General features: G+C 40.4%; 1 protein-coding gene across 4 annotated transcripts in view; it reads right to left on the minus strand.

Annotated features, from left to right (window-relative positions):
* Positions 1-1,275: 1,275 nt before the first annotated feature.
* The window catches only part of LOC144696708 (rho GTPase-activating protein 8-like), an 84,112-nt gene continuing 69,406 nt past the window's right edge, over positions 1,276-15,981 (minus strand). For all 4 annotated transcript variants that reach the window (XM_078568339.1, XM_078568336.1, XM_078568340.1 and 1 more), the window contains 3 exons: positions 15,533-15,661; positions 6,708-6,811; positions 1,276-3,604 (listed from right to left, as the gene is read on the minus strand). In XM_078568339.1, coding sequence (XP_078424465.1) covers positions 3,407-3,604; positions 6,708-6,811; positions 15,533-15,661 — 431 coding nt within the window. In that variant the 3' untranslated portion in view covers positions 1,276-3,406. The remainder of the gene's footprint in view (positions 3,605-6,707; positions 6,812-15,532; positions 15,662-15,981) is intronic.

Genomic DNA, 15,981 nt, shown 5'->3' on the forward strand with positions numbered 1-15,981 from the left:
GGATGTTACCCTATTTTTCCTCGACTTATCTTCTCATTCCCCATTACCATATCCAATTATGAAACTTCCCTTGTACAGGCATTGTACAGACTCTGCCTCCCACAGTTCCTGGGCTCGCACTGCTTCTTTGGTTGAAGATGCAAAGTGATGTCTATAATATCTAGTAACACTTCTGTCCGACCTTTCAAGGTCACTTTGGTTATTGAGGCAAATGTACAGCTTGAATCAGTACCAGAAGTAATGACCAGCAAACTTCATGAGCATGCAAACAGCAATGGTGTTCGAAATTTAAAAGAATTGGGCAAATATCAGAGGTCATTTTCATGATCAAAATCTGTTTAGGTTAACTGAAATCACTTGTATAACCTTTGAGAACATGTGTCCACTTTAATTTTTAAAGCAAAATTTCAGAGCTCATGTTTAATTTCATCAACAGAGGAAAAGTTGGCAAGAAAATCCCTAATTCCCACCATCTGAGCAGTCATTATAGTAAGCAGCCGCCAATATGCTGGTTCTTGATAATAGGCTTTTTGAGTAGTGTGGTGAAAGTGCCAAGACTATCTATCATGCAGACCACCAAAGTTGAAAACAGTAGAAAAAAGATCAACCAAGCAGCAGTGATTAGGTGACATCAAGCTTGAAGTTGAAAAATCTGCAAAGGAAGGGAATGAGGGAAAGTTTTAAAAAGATTCAAGGTTCTGGGTGGGAACAAGTTACACCAGAAAATTTAGGTGAGTCTTGATTTCAGTACAATGAAGATGCAGGGAAAAGAAGCAGCAAGAATTACTGTAAAGTGTAGTTATCTGCAAGAGTCAGGAGGATTGGATGATGAATGCAGGAGGGTTTTGATCTGGGAAGATAGCAGCCATTTGTTGAGGAAGCCTCCAGCTGATGGGGAAAGGACTCAAGGACGAGCCATGAACAACAATTACAACTTGCACCATGAGCATATAGAAGGATTGTGGTGATGACCAAGGATCAGAGTTCAGTCCAGTATCATGGAACCCTCCTATAAGTCTGTGCTCCCCTTATACTGAACTGCAACCTTTTACGCACAATATTTGTTAAAGTATCTGTGCTCAGATTCAAAAACAACCGGACACCCTCCTCCTTATAATTTGCTGTCTGGAACTGAGGGACTAACAAGAGTCTCTTTGTGTTCTCCTATTAGTTGGAAATTTATCAGTTTGTGTGACTTGTGCTATAAGATGCAAATCAGTTTATTAGGAGTTAAAATTTAAAACAGTAGCAAAAGACCAGTCAAGCAGATTGCACTTCATTACCGAACTTATAATGCATTCCTTTGTTGTATACAAAAGAATGATACAAAGATTATGTTACCTTCCCACAAACACAAAACATTAAAAATTAAATTCATAGGAAACAAGCAATGACAAAGCCTAGGAATAATTATCAAAATTACAGATCAAAAGACCTTTTATGTGAATTTTAGAATCTGACAGCCTAGTGTTTTTTTTCTAACTCTGCCCAAAAAGAACATGAGCCCTCATGACTCTTTTGATGTGCTGCATATAAAGCATTAAATTCTTTCTAAATGTTCAGGTGAGCCACTCATTCATCAGTTTAACATTCAGCACATAGGCAGGGAAGTTCTTTCATCAGAATTTCAGGATATATGATAGATTTGATCAGCCACAGGTTTATGTGCACCATTGTCACTGGGCTGTAAAGTTTGATTTATCAGTGGTCTCCTATAGGGAGATAGGACTTGAAGGCTCTCATCTTTCATGTCTTAGCTACTATATCAATTTTTGCATTGGTTGGTGTAAGCTGTATTTTACACAGTTAATGCTGTATAACATTATTATAAAATATTTTACTACTACTGTTTACACCAGCAGCAATGATCACCACAGCAACAATAAACACAAGTCCTTGGCAGAAAAGCAATCAGAACAAAGATTCTTCAAATAATTGCATATTAATGTAGTCTATGCCGCATTTTATTAATTTAACAAAAATATAAATACATAGTGGATGAAAAATAAACTCCTTTCACTGTTAAATATAAATTGTAAATTTGTGGTACAAGTGGGCTAGTCTCTTTTCACCACTAGCACCCAAGACTGAAGCAAACCCCGTGTGATGAGTTGAAGCTCTTTCCTCCGACACTTGCAATAGACCAAAGTGGTAAAAAACCATGGTCCTATCAACCCAGCTGCTAATGTTCCAGGACCTTCATTTTGATGTCTTCATTTTTCAGCATTAATGGCCACAGAGCCCAGAAGATGGATTCACATACAGAATGTGTAAAGTAAAACTAGTACAGAGGAAAAAGCTGTTTTGAGCTGAAACTTTCTTCTACACTTTAAACAGATTTATCACCAGTCTGTCCTTAACAAAAACAGAATTACCTGGAAAAACTCAGCAGGTCTGGCAGCATCGGCGGAGAAGAAAAGAGTTGACGTTTCGAGTCCTCATGACCCTTCAACAGAACTGTTGAAGTTCTGTTGAAGGGTCATGAGGACTCGAAACGTCAACTCTTCTTCTCCGCCGATGCTGCCAGACCTGCTGAGTTTTTCCAGGTAATTCTGTTTTTGTTTTGGATTTCCAGCATCCGCAGTAGTTTTTTGTTTTTATCTCTTAGTTTTTTTGTTTTTAACCAGTCTGTCTACTTGTTGCAGAGACTAAATGGAAAAAATTACCACTCTCTTACCTCAGGGACGCAAAATTTGTCTGAGTGTTGCCCTCAAAAATAAGTGATGTTAATTATATCTGGGCTTATTAACTCGTTAGTCACTTCTCCCTTAAATTAATGAAATAAGATAGAGAAACATCAACTTTGGCAGTTCTCATATCCATTTAGCAACAATGCGGAAAAGATTAATACTGTTTTAAGGCATAGGTGCATGATTCATAATAAGGTTCTATCCACACCACGTATAAAAGAAATTGGCCTTGTAGATTTTTCACAATTTTAAAGTAATTTTATTTCCTTGTTTTAATCTCTGTACTACACATACCAAAGGTGCAGCAGGAAAACAGGCTCAAGGTCCAATCTGCACCTCCCTACTACACAGTCAAAACTAGAACTTGATAAATGAAAGGAAAAGGAGCTGGCATGTCAAAAGTCTACGATGTTTACAAACAATGCCACTGGCATTATGGAAGCAAACACTGATTTTTACATCAGTTTTCCTGTTTTATAACTCTCCAGTCAAAATTTTAAAAATAATTTTATATCACTTCCTTCTTCGCCATCTTGGTATCAGCAAGTGACAAACAAGCTTTAAGTATCATGAAGTGATATCCACACACCCAAGAGTCTGTGGCCAATGCAATTTAATACAGAACCAACTACAGCATTTGGCTTTTCCATCAGTATCAGACGTATCCATTATGTCCATTGACTTACCGAGGTTAGCTGCAGTGTTTGAAGCAGTGTTTATGGCAGCACCTCATTGGGCAGAATCCTGGAGCTGAAGATTTGGCTGTAGTACTCAATCAATAGCTCAGTAAACATGTTTATTGGCGGTAGGGCATGCAATGTTGCAGGTCCTTTCGTGGGCCAGATCAGGTTCACTCCAAAGACACATGCCAGGTTTGATGGGTTCATTTTATTAAAAATACTCTCCTGGGACACCTAAGACACAATAGACTTAATTAGATTTTAACAATATGTAAAGCATGTTGGATCATCAATGCAAAATAAAGATTTACCTACCTGACTAGTTAAGAGCCTCCATCGCTCTAAGCTAGCCTGATTATAGTACTGGCATGGGGTACAGGGCAAAGATTGTGTCCCCAGAGCAGCATGATTCGCTGTAACAGTGGCTGAAGCTTCAATCTAGTTTGGGGGGAATCCGGAACTTGTGACCCTTGTGAAATGACTACTAGCTGGTTGGAAAATTCTGCACCATTTTTTAAAAACAAGGAATAGGTTTCTAAATATAATTTGTTTTTCTTTTTTGATTTTGGTATCTGAACTATTCTAGGTATTTGTTCCTGTTATTCACACATTTAAGGCTATATATTTTACAATGCTCATATCCCATGGTCACCTGATGGATAAACACAGTCAATAACTTAAATGGTGATTTTCAATGGGAATCGGGGAAAACTCTCCACTGGTTGGAGTCTTACCTAGCACAAAGAAAATGGCTGTTGTTGAAGACCTGGGACATCACTGCAGAAGTTCCACAAAGTAGTGTCCTGGGCCCAACCATTTCAGTTGCTACATCAATGACCTTCCCTCCATCATAAGGTCAGAAGTGAGGATGTTCACTGATGATTGCACAATGTTCAACACCATTTGTGACCCCTCAGGTACTGAAGGAGTCCATGCCTGCACACAGCAAGACCTGGACAACATTCAGGCTTGATCAGTGGCAAGTGACATTCATGCCACCCAAGTGCCAGACATGACCGTCTCCAACAAGAGAGAACCTTACCTTCTCCCCTGGACATTCAATGGCATTACCATCACTGAATTCCCCACTATCAACATCCTGGGGTTACCACTGACCAGAAACTAAACTGGACCAGTCACAAATAGATGGCAACGAGAGCAGGTCAGGGCTGGGAATTCTGTGGTGAATAACTCACCTCCTGACTTCCCAAAGCCTTTCCATCATTGACAAGGCACAGGTCAGGAGTGTGATGGAATCCTCTCCACTAGGCTGCATGAGTGCAGCTCCAACAACACTCAAGAAGTTCGACACCATCCAGGACAAAGCAGCCCACTTGATTGATGCCCCATCCACCACCGTTAACATTCACTCCCTTCACCACCAACGCACAGTGGCAGCAGTGTCATGTACAAGATGCACTGCAGCAGCTTGCCAAGCCTCCTTTGACAGCACCTTCTAAACCCATGACCTCTAACAACTAGAAGGACACAAACAGCAGGTGCATGGGAACACCATTACATCCAAGTTCCCCTCCAAGCCACACACCATCCTGACTTGGAACTATATCATCATTCCTTCGCTGTCATTGGTTTAAAAACCTGGAACTCGCTCTCTAACAGCACTGTGGGTGCACCTACACCAGATGGGCTGCATCGGTTCAGGAAGGCAGCTCACCATCACCTTCTCAAGGGCAATTAGGGATGGACAATAAATTGGCTTCGTCATTGCAGCTTACATCCCATGAACAAAGTATAAAAAAACAAGCACAGGACAAATTGAGCTTTTGAAAATTAATCCTGGCACTTCATTGATTGCTCGCAATAAGTGAACGTAATTTTCCAATCAACTAATGCCAGTAAAATGTTGTGTAGTTATGCATCAAACAGGATGGCAGCGTGATGACAGCACTGGACACTTTGAGGCCAGGGGACTCACTATGCACCATGTGTATCTCCCTGACTCTATTACCCAGCATTGAACTATGTTGGCAGAAATGTTTCCAAATGTGCAATTTTTTAATCCAAAAATAAAACCTTACATGAAAGATGTGAAGTGTTGGGACCTGTCAGTTCTTCGAAAAAATGGAATACTACAGGCCAATGCGGCATTGACCGTTTTTCAGCCCATCAAGAATCAATTGCATCACAAGCATTTTACATTACAGAATAGTAATGAACAACAATACACCAGCTACATTGGGAAAGATTGTCCAATATAATGTGCTACCACGCACTCTCCACTAGTTTCAAATGCATCATTTTCATTTTCATTCAACCTTAAATTATATCCATTTATTTTGACATCAGAGCTGGTTTATTGAAGAAGTAACTATTATGACTGGGCTCAAATAGGAGCTCATGTGCCCTAGGCAGCCAGATATTTGAAACAATAGGATGCTTCAGCTGAGGTACTGTAGCCCATTAATTCAGATCGGTATAAAATTCAGCACCTCTAATGATCTCAAATACTTTCCCCGTTGAAAGTGTCAGTTTCACCATCAGGATCTGTACTAAAAGTCAACAGTCCAAAGGATTAGAATTATGACAGAATTATGCTTAGGAACCGATTTGATGTCAACATTAAGCTTGGACATTTCAATGATTGTCTTACAAATGTATGCTAAGTTAGTTCTTTCATCTAACAGCGTCAGCAACTCCTTGAATAGCACCTTCATGCTACAGAGTTGAGCAAGAGTAATGCATCCATCAATGGCCTAATATGTAAAGGTACTGAAGGTCCCAGGTTTAATCCCGAGTTTGTGTTGAGTTCACTAATACTAACAGAATATGCTTCACGTTTCTGTGCTAGGGGAGGAAGGAATTAGTCAGGTACCCACTCCTAATCATCATCTAGTGACCTCTGCTGGAAATTGTACACGTGGTCCTCAGAGTGGGACAGATCAGATTCGGCCGTGATTCTGTCCATGTTTGAATGGGCCACAGATATTCGCTGTCCAAGCTCATATTCAAGGCTTGGCAACTTGAGTGCAGTACTTAAGAGGGTTGCCAGTTTCAGAGGAACTATAGTCTAACAAAAGTAAGCACTTCAGAACAGGAGAGAAGAAAATTTCAGGGGGCGGGGGAGGGAAAATAAGGGACAGCCACGAAGCGGTTCAATGCCCAGATACCTGGTGCTGTTGGTAAAACACTGTCTATAATGTGGATGAGTTCCATCAGCCACAGGGATTGTGCCAGCTCACCAATTTCTGCAATTTTTTTTTCAAAACTATTTAAGCTCCCCTCCTCCCAAGAGATACTACTGCACTTGTAAACCACAAACCTTTGCACATAAACGCGTGTCTGACAAAATGTTGATCTTTGTAAATGACATACTCACCATGTTAAGAAAGCATATCAAGTACTTCACAATGATATAGTTGTGTTCTGGAAGTTTCTGTATTATTTGCTTGCATCGAGTTACTCGTAGGCTGCTTTCGACAGCTAGAAGTAAAGTGTATGCGTCAGTTAGATCTTAAATTAACTGCATAAAAACAGTAGTGACAGGCACATTGTCAGCTAACTTGTTCTACAGGGAAGGAGGTTCTATTCCAGGAGGCTGCAGGTTATCAGCAATGACTGCCGTGAGAGCCTCAGCCTCCTGATGCACAGTGTTCAGACATGTTGAGAAAGCTGGTCGTTTGCCTCTAGTCCCTGTGTTGGGGCTGGCACCCCATTCCAGCTGGATCTGCTGTGGAGGAGCATGTAGCTGGGGAGAAGGAAGCTGCTGCTGCTCCTGCTAGTGATGATGTGGCTTTTGCCCCTCATCAGAGGTGCAAAGTGGAGCTACACAAACTGCTCCCTTGGCATGGTGAAAGCTGGGAGAAGGTAAATGTAGCTGAAGGTGTGAAAAAGTGTTGGGCAGGTAAAGCGCCTTTTAACAAGTTGGCAATCATCTGTCAAGCAGTGAAAGTGCTCTCTGAGAGAAGACGTGCTTTGAACAGCAATGTCCCAGTGGCCATGGCTGGAGTTCATCAGCGTAACCAATCAATGCCTTCAGCTGAACAGAGTAACCAATCAAAGCCTTCCCAGCTTGTCAGTTTCACTGACTGTGGTCTTCTCACAGTGCAGCCGAGTGAGTTGCTGGCTTGTTGGGAAACAGGTCACCCAGCTGGGAAATTCAGAGATGAGGATTAAAGCAGTTCTAAGTTGATATTTAATTACCTCAATAAACTAACCAACAGACCAAAAGAGGTTTCCCGCTTGCCTTCCATCCCACTCTGCAGAAACCTGGGAGGGCAGGATGATCCCGATCTGACATCAATTTCAGGGGGTTTAACACACAAACAAACCCATCTCCCCTTGTTTGGGAAAATTCCTTCCCATTGTTTTTAGTAACACCCAGACTATCTTTGATTTTGTATCGCTCTGTGCACAGCAAAGCTCTTCTCCTTCATCCCCAGACATCCTCCTTAAATGTGCTTCTGGCATACTCAATTGTTATGCAAATGTCACGTCACTTCATTCACACCAATGCAACAGACACATCTCTGCATCTACCACATTCACTGTGTGATTACTTATTTCTGTATGTATGGAGCGATGAAGCAAAGCAACTTTGGCAGTGCTTTTTCTTTTACAAAAAAGTTTCATCACTTTAATAAGGCAGATTTCCCATTTACTGATTGTCAATAACGAATCTTATTATAACTCATTCAACTTTAAGGTATTTTATAACTTAAATACAAATGAAAATTATCCAGCAATTGTCTGTAGCACTAAATGTTTAAATTAAAGAGGAGTGCCACAGCCAGCATCATAGACTCTCTACCCCTGGCGCCATCAATTCATTGCAAAACAATTTTTCAGGAGCCATCTTGCTGACATTTGTTTAAGAAAATCTGGATGGGGGAGGGAGCACAGAAATTGGATCCTTGAATCAAGCCAGCAGGTTTTGCATTTTAAAGGGAGCATTCTCTTCAATATCTATTGCAGAATACACCATCTATTCCCATAATTTTCCAATTTTCAGTCAAACATAAAAAGTTGCATTGTCTTTTTATTGTCCTGTACAGTCTTTTTCTTGTTTGCTCCCTTCCCCTTCTCTTTGTCAGCACCAGAATCCTCCCCGATACCTCAACTAGGGAGCTCAGACTGCGATTACAAATCTGCTAGTTAACCTCTGGGACATCACATTTTAACCCAGCAAATTCATAAGTGCATTTTGGATAGAGGTCACTTAGTTGTGGTCAAGGGAACTTATTTTTCCCTTTCTGATATTGAGTTCAAATGTTATTGTCTTACAGTTGCTCTATCTGAGCTCATCAAACCCCCCTGCCTTAACAGGTTGAGAGTTCTAAACATCATTGAAGCAAAATTCTCAAAAAACACACCTAGACAAAATTTACTGCAGATTAGGACCGCAGAAATGAGATGAGCTTTAAATTTAGAACTGCCCAGATTAAATGCTGACAGTTAGCTAACAGAGAGAATTCCAAGATACTGTTGGCAGAGAGTAACCATGGATTTGAGACAAAAAATGAACCACATTTTCCAAAGAAAAAAATAATTTACAACAATTTATGTGCAACAGTCAATATATGTTCTGTACTAATGTTATCTAAATATATTTTGCAGTGTTTTCTTCCTATGGTTCTACAGAATGATATTGTTTAAACAAGTGCACATAATTAAATGCAAAATGCTGCAAGCAAAATGTAAATGTTTTATTGGCTTAACTCAGTAGTTACGTTCAGGGCTGGGAGATGATCCATTATTTCATTAAATGTCAGGCAAAGGGACAAAAAAAAATTAAACTGCTTTTTACATGTGGCCAGACCTCAGCTTATCATCTTCTGAACCTCCATATGTTGCTGGAGACTTGAGCATCACTTCAGACAATGATGACCAGGTAGGTCCAGCATGCCAGGAAGAATCTAGAAACATTTTGGATTGTCTTAGCAGAGGAAGCCCATCATGCTCCACTTAGCTGGAAAGAAAAATCAAGCTTTTCCTCTCTCTCATCAAGGGAAAATACCTTACAGGGTTTCGCAGTGGAATGGTAGGCATCAACTAAAGAGGTTCTGTGCACAGCAGACAAGAGCATCATGATAATATTTACAATAACTTTTGATTGTCACCCCATTTTATACTCTACCTCAAGATAAAAGCAAAATACTGCGGATGCTGGAAATCTGAAGCAAAAACAAAAATACCTGGAAAAACTCAGCAGGTCTGACAGCATCTGTGGAGAGGAATACAGTTAACATTTCAAGTCCGTATGACTCTTCATCAGAATATTATATTCCACCTCATTTCTATATTTCTTAGTTCTGATGAAGAGTCATACGGACTCGAAACGTTAACTGTGTTCCTCTCCGCAGATGCTGTCAGACCTGCTGAGTTTTCCCAGGTATTTTTGTTTTTATACTCTACCTCTCCTGAAGAAAGAGTCTCACACTGGGATACAGTTCCAGAGGCACTATCAGCTCTTCAGCACTCTTCTTAAGTAACCATCTCTTACATTGGCAGGGGGAGGGGGGGGGGCAGTTCCTCACACACACTCCTTCATTATTCAGAGTCAGAGAGTTCAGTATTCCTTCATTTCGTGTATGACCTACAGTATGTGTACTGGCAGGTTGGGTGATTGTGAGGGCAACACTGTCAAGCTCAGTCTGGGCCACAGCTGACAAGATACAGATGTAAACATCCACTTCCAAAGGTGGTCACTAGATAGCAAACAGAAGAAGCCCAGCCAATTTTCTACTCTTTACCCCACTGTGGCATCCTTGACTGCTGTTTAGGCCACTAATAGAAAATACAGCATAGGGCAGCAATTGAAGTTAGATAATTTCTGATCCATACACCCAGAGTAGGCAGTGTAAGTACACAACAAGACTTCAGAGGAGTTTCTACATTTTAAATTGTTGAAATGTTGTAGTGAAACCAATAAAGGTAAAAAAAACTATTTGCCAGTATTCATCAAACCTTCAAAACCAATTCATTTTGAGGTTAAACGATATGCATGTGAACAGTTTCTCTCAGTTCTGATCTCTGATTCCCCTTACGTGTCCAGTTTTTCCACATCCATCATAAAAGTTAAGGAGCATGCCTAAAAAAGAAGCCAGTCACATATATTACGGATTCAACAGCAACTGTTGCAAATGCTTTGGTTTGTTGGGTGTGGTACAAAATACTGAGCTATTGCAGCTTTGATTCCTGGTTTATGCCAAGTTGCTGATCTCAGCCAAGGTAAAAGCTAAGGTGCTACAACTGGCATCAGTGCCTTGGTACTGGTTTATAAAATTCCCTCCACTGATGCAGTTCTCAACGTAATTGGTGGTGTGTCTATAGTACAGAAACTGTGACACCAAAACCAACAAAATGATAAGACTCCTCTCAATCTTTACACAGAAGCTAAGCAACCTGCTGTGCCTCATTCAAATATCCATTCTTCATGCGTGAATCTAGGAAGCAACAGCAGATCCAGCACACATTTCAGATTGTATCAGTGACTATGGCTTCACTCCTCACTGCCTTAACCTTGTGGGTTACGAGGGAAACTATTAGCTTTTTTGAGGTAAATGAAAGCAGCAAAACTTGTACCAGAAATGTAAGTTTTATTATCTTGGCTCGAGTCCTGACTTTAAGACAGCATTCTTGTTACATCTTGGCTGATTGGGTCAGCTCTAAACCTCCAGTGTCAACATATGTCTATGCACATGTAAATGTTGAATGTCACATCATGCACATGTTGTGAATATTTAGTTCATAATTCACATGTTTTAAAATATATCTTGTAGTTTTAGGAATTAAAGTAGAAAATGGGGCATCTGGTTGAGAAACTGGTAAAAATGGTTGCATTTACATCAGAGCCAAACAGTGAATGACCCATCTCTAAGCTTGTATTGAAGCCAGGGATCCTGGGGAAAGAAGCGTAAAACTCCATTAACAATGTAAATCATTCACATGGGTTGCAAAATCAAACAGTTGTGTTGAAAGTAAAATAATTCCTTCTGTTTGAGTCAGCACAAAGTATGCCACATTGCTGTATAGATAGTGATTCAGGGTGGAGCCCTGGTTTAGAAGGTTATTTTGTTAAATTTATCAATGTGCGCTTGCTGACAGAAGCAGACAGTTCAGTCTGGGTTTCATGAGGGAAAAACACCTGGAAGATTTCTCTAGCTTGCAACTAGTAGAAGAAATCTACAGTGGTCCTCACAGAGCCCTGTGGCAGAAAACAGTCAGCTTGGATAGTTAGCTTGGAGAGAGCTGCACAGAAGCTGAGAGAACTGACTGGGAAAAAACAGTATATATGTCCAAACACAGGACAAGGAGCTAAAAAGTCCACAGTCATGAGATCTTAAAAGAAAATTGGAGGATCGTTTAGCCAAAAGCTACTGGAAGGATCCCCATGCAATTTGTAATGGGAGGAATAGCTGGGATACTAAGGAAAGTTAAAGTAAATTCTGAAGGGCTGTGGCATACCTTTTGGATTGGTCCCAGGAAAAGTGAATAGACCTTCAAGGTTTTGTAAGATAAGGGAACTCTAGCAGATAAATAAAAAAATAGAACTGAGTTTATAGCATAATTCTTTATGAGCTACAGTTTTAAGTTAGTGGTGCTTGCTTTGTTTAATTTCTCTTCATATATACAATAAAGTTTGTTTATTTTGGTAAAAACATGAAATCTGGTGGTGTAGTTCTATCGGTTAAATGCTAGGTATTTGGATTCCTGGTGTTGCTCTATATCTGAGGAAACGGAGGCCCCAGTGTACAATGCTAAGTTGGACCTGCTTGTTTTCCACACAATTACATAAACAATAAAAAAAGTTAAAGAATGGTATTAATGCAAATAAGATGTTGTTCTCACATCTACTGCTCTGCCACGGGTAGGTAGGTTTTGATTTACATTAGGGATTCCCAAACTGTGCTTCTTTGAGACATCTCTGTGGGATTGGGGTGAGGGAGGGTTATGTGGAAGCAATTGTCTATGGGTGAATTTTATTTGTGCTTTATTTATTTCATAGGTTTTTTACAATAAGCTACACAAAGTTCCAAAACTCTGTGGGAGTTTGTTGTATAAAGTAGTTAATTTACTTCAAGATATACCAATGAGAACACAGAAACAGAGAGGATGGTATACATAGCCCTCCCCTCCAATCACCCTACAGCGTGGTTTCAGTTGCCCAGCAACAGTCCAACCGAACTGAGCTCAGGATTAAGTCTATTTTTTTTTAAAGTTGTATATTATATCTGCCAGGGTGTAACAGTGAAAAATGAACAGATGGCTAAAGACTGCTAGCATTAACAAAAACACACAACGTATCAGGTATAAGACGTAAAGTAATGAAATTTGTTTTGCTAGTACCAGGAACTTGCTGAAATTGCTGGTGAGACAACAACTACTGACTCAACATGCAAATCTCAGCCTGTGAAGCAAAACGTTGACACAAGACACGAAACAGGGTCTATATCAAAAAGCCACAGATATGACTAACAGTGCATTGAAACTTGGACTACAGCCAGTGAATATTCTTAGCTGCAGTTTGTGTTACGTAGTGAAGTCCTGTCGAATAACAGCCCAAGAACCATGAGCAGAATTTTTCAGATGGCAGAGTTTCCTACCCTTCTACCTGAAGAGTTGACAGGGGAGATATCCCTGCTGATACTGGCTGCCCCGCTGCCATTTAATGCCGAATGGGGTACTAATTGGCTAAGGGTGAGACTTCTGCCCCATCTGAGGAAGAAGTCCCACCTTAGTCAGCTGTTGGTCAATCCAACTGTCTGACAACTTTGTAGTCCCAGCAGCACCAGGTTTGAGCGGTGGTCACTGCTGGGACTACAGCCAGAAGAGTAGCTAATGGAAGTTGGACTTCAGATAAGTCCCGGGTATCAGAGGGGGTGAGGGGCCAGGTGGGAGGGTTAGAAAGGAGGGGTATGACCTTGTGGGGAAGTGTCTCCAATGGGCACAGTGGACCTGCAAAGGAGGCCGCATCCTCCTCCCCCACCCCCAGCCCCTTGCCCGACACCAGCTCACCCAGTAAAAGTGGGAGGTAAGAGTTGATTGTTTATTTCACTTTCTGTTATGACAATTTGAAGTGCATTTTGTAATGTTCTTTTGGATAACTCTTATTGAATAAGGTAATATTTTTGCAAAAAACAAAAGATGGGAGCTAGGGGAGCCACAATGAGTTTCTGCTTACCCTGGCAGGAATGCGAATTGAGCTTCAAATGTCTTTGCATGTCTGGATATGTCTACCTGCAATCCACTTAGAGCTTGCTGGAAGTTTGACCACATTGCAGTAGAAAAGGTCAGTGACTTCTGGCAGCCATCTGTAAGACTTCTTGTGTCCACTTAAAAAAGGAAGATTAGCTTTTTTTTTTAAACAAAATCTATAATATCACAACTGTATGTTCGTGACACCATGCTCACAGAGAAGGCCCAAAAGTTAATTCAAGTAGTGCCATTAACAAGCAACAAGCAACAGCATCACATTGATTTAATGACATGGCCGGTGATGTCCTAACTCAGTCATGAACTGTGTCACCAGCAGCCAGTACTTCGCTCTGCAGTTTGAGAAATCCACAGGTGTGGCAGGCTTAGATTATCTTCTGTTGTACGTGCAGTATATTTACGAAGGTCAACAAAGGAGGGTATTTTGTTTTACTAGTCACTGGCAACCAGAACAACAGGTAATGGGATTTTGCACTTGCTTGACAGCTTCATTGAAATTGAGGTATCGTCATCTGGTTACAATGTATTGGCATCTGTACCAATGAAACAAAGTCAGTGACTGGTAGGAACAGTGGAGGTAGTGACAGGATATCAGAGTAGTCACTCCCAATGCGATAGGAGTGCATTGTAGTATACATAGGGAAGGACTCACTGTCAAAAGTATGAATACCAACCTGAAGGAGGTGCTGAACAATAATGTGAAGATGGTAAACTTTATAAAAGCTCAATCCTTGAACTCCAAAATTTTTCTGCTCTATCTAATGAGGTAGGAAGCAAACATATCAATCTATCACTCCACATGATAGGAGGTTCGATGGCCATTCCATGACACATGACTTTGAACTCCATTCTGAGGCTATGTATCTTTTACAGACCACACATTCCCACTCTTTCACTGTCTGGGTTACACAGCTTGGTGCTCACATCTGGACTACTTGTGATATATATTCTCTTGCCTGAATGAGCTACATCTAGGACTTCAAGGACTCCAATGTCTGGGGCAATGATTTTTTAAAAAGCTGGAATTCTGGGCTCGCACTGTGGAGGAAAACAACACTGAAATGTTCTCAAACATGCCTGAATTCCTGATAACAGGGTGCTGTTAAAAGTGACATTAAGAAACATCTCACTGAACTGGCGAGGCAATTATGTGAGTACTTCCCCTCAATGGGAAACACAGACAGCTGAATCGGCTACTCTTCCACAAATTTCTCTGCAGTGTACATGCCACAGTATTTGACAATAAGAGAACCTCCTGGACATCTCAAGGTTCAGAACACAAGAACATGAGTTCCAACAAAAGGAACTTGTTAACCTTTGAGTCCAAATGTGAGGCTGAATTGCCAGACAGGACTATCAAAATTTTGATACTGTTGTTATTTACAACTTGCCTTCTCAAAAGTGGATTTTCACCATTCACTAGAATGAAATGAAAGTTATTAACAGCACCTTTGTATAGAAAGCAACTTACAAATTATCACCCCAAACAAACAACCACATCTGTCACCAGAATAACAAGTGGTACTTTTAAGGCATTAAGTTGCATATGTGAATAACAAATTGTACATTTTGTACAATGCTTGGACATTAAAGGGGCTAAAATATCAAACCTGCAGGGTGACAGGGGTACAGGGGCAGCGGGTAGATCTGGAAGGGGCTAAGGGGATATACAATAAATTTAGGAACCTCTGATTTACAATCTTAAGTAAATACATAGGGTCACAATGGAGATTACATCATTACAATGTGCACAGGATGCACTGGATGGGCATTACACCAACAAACTGAAGCTGGTGGTAAAATATGCAAACTCAGATTGTGCACCAGATTTCTGATGTTACAGCTGCATAATTCCTATCAGACTGTTTGCACTAACATTTGTAGATATTAAATCAGTTGGAGAATGGAGAACATCCCATACTTCAGATTACGCACTTGAATTAAAGTATAAAAAGTGTGAAGGAAAATAAAATTAAAACTTCTGATTACCACCAATACTTTGGATCTGGTCGTAAATCTGAGAAGTTAGAAGTGGTTGTGGAAGCTCCCGGAGGAAAGTTTTCAAGATAACAGCAGGAATATGCTCATCTCCATATGCCTCAAATTCAATTGGTTTACCTGAAAAAGATACAATTAATGATATATGTCTTTTCTCATTATAATACATACACGATATATCAAAAGTCTTACAGATAGTGCACTCTTCAGATTTAGCCATTCTTAATTACTTCCTTTTATGTTTGTCTGTCCTTATATAGCCCTACCTTTGCTTCCCATTCAAACATACAGTTGATTGTTTGGAGAGCTCTCAGTTGCTGATTTCTTACATTCTCCTCACTGTTATCTCAAAGATGCATGGCACAGCATTCCTACTGGCAGTGGAGGGAAGGGTCTCCTGGATTTTTATATCATTAGCCCTGCTGCAATCATGGTTCCAA

Source organism: Cetorhinus maximus, chromosome 22 (genome assembly GCF_964194155.1).
Source record: "Cetorhinus maximus chromosome 22, sCetMax3.hap1.1, whole genome shotgun sequence".
In the NCBI taxonomy this organism is placed as follows: Eukaryota; Metazoa; Chordata; class Chondrichthyes; order Lamniformes; family Cetorhinidae; genus Cetorhinus; species Cetorhinus maximus.